Raw genomic sequence first — 4,962 nt, 5'->3', positions numbered from 1 at the left:
GTGTGCACCAACCACCCCCCCCCCCCCCCCCCCCCCGAAAACCCCCCTGCCATACCATGGAGAGAAAATGGGTAGTGGAGAACTATGTTATTATTTGGGAGACAGTCTGCATATGAGAAATATGTAATCGCTGGCTGCTGACTCTGGCAAGCTCCCTTAAGCGACTCATGGCTTAAACAGCACTTCAGAACAGCAACTTAGATTTTCAGGGGACTTGGCCCAGTGCGGAAAGGGACCTTTATGTCCCAGAACTCACATCAAATACGCATGGAGGCATGGAAGTAGCTGGTGCTGCAGAGCTGGGAGGCAAAGGGCGTGCCTAGAAGCAGCCCCAGCTGTGAAGGAAGCTGTAACCCTGCGAGGAGGAGCCGGCCCGGGCCGCAGCGTGCAGGGCGGGTGGAGGCAGCCCGGCTGGGTAAGGACTGCCCGACTCCGGGGCTCCCAATGCTAGCAGTTACCTAGAAGAAAAGACTCGGGAACCGGAACATCACTTTTTTCCCCACCCCCTCTCCCTCATCATAAACAGTTCCCTCTGGACCTTCCCAGTTCCTGCGACGTACCATGTTCAGACTTTTGCTATTTGCTTGCCAGATTCCAAAAAGAGCAGTTACAATTCCCGCTCTGTAGGTTGGTGCATTTGCTTGCTCAGCAGCAAGTTCAGAGCGTGAGTCTCGGCCTTCCTCTCCTTTAGAAATGCCTTCCCTGCTTAACTTTGGCTTGTGCTCAGGAGAACTTTAAACTAATGGGTATGAACTTTACCTGTTCAGTATTCCTGGCCACTGTCCATTTGGTGGGCTTTTAAAAGCAAATGTGTGGTCACAGAACAAGTGTTCCTTCTTTTTTTTTTTTTTTTAGAACGCATAACTGTGTGTCATCTTATGGAAGAGGGAAAAAGCACACTTTGGGGGAAGATACCTGCTGTAGGATACGTATGTCAAAGGAGAAATGTTAATTATGTCCTTAACCTTATCATACAGAAGGGGGTTCCACATGAGCTGGCTCCTACCCCTGCTAGCTGACCTCACCGTGAGGTTTACAGTCAAGAGTGAGGGCACTGCTTAATGCCAAAACCAGCTGTATGACAGCAGGCAGGAGACCTACCCAAAGAAGAGGAGGCGGCGAGGAGGCGGTATGGCACAGTGACAGACTTGGAAAGGCAACACCGTGTCAGAAAATGAACAATTCACATGGAGAAAGGTAGGGGACACATCAGAACAAAACTGGTCAGAAGTCAGGGCCCCATCCCATCCAAACTCAGAGAAAAAGTGTCCAAAGTTCGCAATAGCATGAATTATGTCTTGCTGCTGGTTTGTACTACAGCTCAGAGGAGGTATTAATTTCTTGTTAAATGCAGTCATGATGATGAAAATACTCATTGCACTGCCTCTTACCTGGCCTGGGTGATCCTGGAAGTGGCTCAGCTCTCCACAGCTGGCTCTTGACAGTTCCTTCATGGGCATCTTCTGAGGTCTCACCCACCTGCGTAGCACACCAGCTCCTCCGGAAAGGAGCACGCACCCTTTTGTCTCGCTCGGGTTGCTTGTGGTCTTGTGGCAGAAGCGTAAAGGGAAGTGGCCGGGAGGTGGCCACGTGTGCCACGCGGCAGCGGTGTGCAGCCACGGGGGCCGGGAGCTCCACCTGGGCCTCCCTGGGAGCACCAGGCCCTCCATGGGGCCAGGGGTGCCGGGGGCTCTTGGCAGCCGTGGCCTCAGGCCTGACCGGTGTGGAAGGTGCAGGCAGCCATGTTTTAGTTGCACTGCGAGCCACTGTCCCCCTTTTAGTGATAGCTTTAGCATCTCTAACCTGACGTGATGCAGCACGGGCAGTGGGTAATTTTGATGCTTTAATTGTGCAACTGAGAGGTTAGCGTGCTTTGTAGAGGGAATTTAATCTCCAGCTACAATCTGGAGAACTGTCAGAGCAAAACACGACATGAATTCACTATGTAATGTACAGTTTAAAAAAGAAAAACTCCACAGCCATGCAAACATTACAGAATCTTCTGTGGAGCCTATTTTCACAGAGAGTAGAGAAACAATTGCAGAGGGTTGCTTTCCCACCTGCTTTAAATCTTCCAATAGTTTTGTTGCAGCTCTGCTGGTCACCTCTGTGAAATTCCAGGGGGGTTTTCCCCATCCAGGAATAGCCACTCTGTGAGGGGACAGAAGAAACAATTCGCTTAAGTTTTTCAGAAGAAGTTTTCACTGGTCATGGTTATGTACACAATGTTAACATTTAGCTATGGTGATTCAGCTTCCGCAAGTTCTCAGGTCAAAGCCACTAATAACAAGGGTAACAAATGCTGGTGACTGGAGTTATTTGCTTTACATTTGTTTTGATTGCAAGAGCAGCAGTTGGGGTTTGTTAGAAAGTTAAGAGCACGAAATTAGTGTTGTGCTCTGCCTCCGCAGAGATGTAAGGCTGGAACAGCCCTAAAGGTGGCTGCAGGTTCTTGCATAGAGGGCAGAATTTAAAAAAAAAAAACCAAACCAAAAAAACCACAAAACCTCCCAAACCCACAATGAATTGCTCACACTTTAAAGGGAGAGCTGCTGCCACATGGATGAAGTCATCGGCTATTCTTGCTTGTGTCAGCACCTCCCCATTCTGTATTACTGATTAGATAGGAAAAGTATGTAGCCTTTAGAGAAAGGAGGAACTGTTTGGTTTTTCTTCTAAAAACATCACCTGTTGGATGTCTAATGTTTCTGATCTGGCCCAGGGATAATTACAGCAGGGACAAAAGCCCCACATTCCAGCGCTAATTATTTCCCCCTTCTTACTTGGGTTGCACACGTCTGTTTTGCAAACCTGTTAAAGCTTAGCAGAAGTAGTTAGCCAAGACAGCGCAATTCATCTGCCGGTGTGGTCTTTTCCCTTTGTTTGCTGGAGGAAAAAAAAATAACGGGGTGGTGGTGGTGGGTGAGAAGAACCTCTTTCTTTCCTTGGTACCATCTTTCTGCGCTCCACCTATTCCGCTACGGAGTCCTTTGAAGAGAGTCTCGCTGGGCTGAAGTCCTCTGTGCCTCCCCCTGCCCCTTGTCCCCCCCAAAGAAGAAAATGAAGAAAATTGACAGCCCTGTTGCCCTCATTTGTGTCTACATTATGTAACCCTCTTTTAATGATCGGTCTTTACCTCAAAAAACAACAGGCCTGGCCTAAGGGCATCGCTACGTTATGGGTATAGCGCGACTGCGCTCTGCGAGTGCTTACCCGGGCCTGCACCCCAAGTCTTCCGAAGGAAAGAGCATGGCTTTGTTATATCAGCTGGTACAAAATACACGTTCGCGCCAAATTTACAGAAAATACACACCTAGCTACGCACTCTAGTTGCTGCCTAGAAAGAAGAGTTAATGCAAAAGTCTGTTTCAAAATAAAAATCCACATTTACATAAACTGCTGATACCATGGCCGCGAATTCTCCAACGGGTATCAGCTCACCTGTTTTTAGCTGTATGAAAAGCAGCACACCAGACTGAGTGCTTTCTTCCTGGTGAGCCCGTGGCCACCGGCGCTGCGTTACGTTAAGGGAATCACCTCGTAGCTCATCCTCGGCCCCCCCTGTATAAAACGAGAGCACTGTCGCTCCTGGCTTCCATAGAATCAGAATCATAGAATCCCTTAGGTTGGAAAAGACCTTTAAGATCATCAAGTCCAACTGTTAACCTAACCCTGCCATCCCACCACTAAACCATGGCCCTAAGCACCTCGTCTGCCCGGCTTTTAAATACCTCCAGGGATGGGGACTCGACCACCTCCCCTGGCAGCGCATTCCAGTGCCTGACAACCCTTGCGGTGAAGAAATTTTTCCTCATGTCCAACCTAAACCTGCCCCAGCACAACTTGAGGCCATTTCCTCTTGTCCTATTGCCCATTACCTGGCAGAAGAGTCCAAATATATGTCTAGGAATAGGCAAGGCTAAACAGGGACAGATATGCTGTATGCCAGTTTATCTCCTGAAAACCACACATTAAGTTTGGCAACACAGCAGTGTTGAGCGCTATAGAAATGCCTTTACTCATATCTCAATCATCAAATTTATAGAGAAGCCTTACAGAATGCTTTAATGTGTCCCCATAGCCATGATGCTTTTAAGTAGCAATAATTTACAACTGTCATACTGTTCTAGTGTTAACTGCTTTCCTTGTACCATGCAGTTGATGAGACTCTGTAACTCATAACGCGTCTCTTTCTCCTTTACTGGCCAATAGACTAACTCACAAAACCAGTTTATTAGTCAGTAAACACAGATTGTTCAACAGTTTATTGAACCCTGTACACATTTTTTAAAATCTCCTATTGATACTGCACACAAATGGATGCGCTGTTTCTGAAAAATAATGACTTGCTTAATCATCCATATTTACTTTCAGCATTGTATCTGTATCACTCAGCTGACTGATAGTTGCAGTTTGGTGTCATTGTTCCTGGGAAGCAAATGTTGAAGAGATGCTGTAAACCTGATTTAATATATTGCAGCAAATAAAAGGACACTTAGGATTAATAAAACAGAGCTTTATTTAGTCTGTTGAAACAAGCAAATCATTCAAATAACCCCTCAAGGTTTCATAATCTCATCATAACATTTCCATTTTTATATGCTAAATGTTGGAGATTCCTTTTCCCAAGTCTAATGCTGTATTTTTAATAATACACTTTTCTTCATTTAAGACTCCTAAAATTGAGTTTCACTGTAAAAATGAATCATTTTCCAGAGCTTCTGGTTGATTTCTTTCAATTCAGCATTGGAACTTCAGCTGAGAGAAAGCTATTTGACAACTGAGGACATAATGTTCCAGCAAAACAGAGGAAGCGGGGCGGGGGGGGGGGGGGGGGGCCAGCAACATCAGATGGGGAAACTGAGGCACGGCGGGATTCGCACACGGGGGAGAACCAGGAGCCCCCGCTGCCGCCTCAGGGGCCCAGCCCCAAATTCCCCTCCTGGGGGGGGGGGCAGGGGG

General features: G+C 47.3%; 1 protein-coding gene across 1 annotated transcript in view; it reads left to right on the top strand.

The window, feature by feature from the left end:
• The first annotated feature begins 1,668 nt into the window (after positions 1-1,668).
• PAWR (pro-apoptotic WT1 regulator) overlaps positions 1,669-4,962 on the top strand; it is a 103,341-nt gene continuing 100,047 nt past the window's right edge. Inside the window, exon 1 of the mRNA XM_035901680.1 lies at positions 1,669-1,730. Coding sequence (XP_035757573.1) covers positions 1,669-1,730 — 62 coding nt within the window. The remainder of the gene's footprint in view (positions 1,731-4,962) is intronic.

This window comes from Egretta garzetta, unplaced genomic scaffold (assembly GCF_000687185.1).
Source record: "Egretta garzetta isolate BGI_Z169 unplaced genomic scaffold, ASM68718v1 scaffold68, whole genome shotgun sequence".
NCBI lineage: Eukaryota > Metazoa > Chordata > Aves > Pelecaniformes > Ardeidae > Egretta > Egretta garzetta.
Note: the sequence above shows the minus strand (reverse complement) of the source record. Positions and strands in the feature narration are given on the sequence as shown.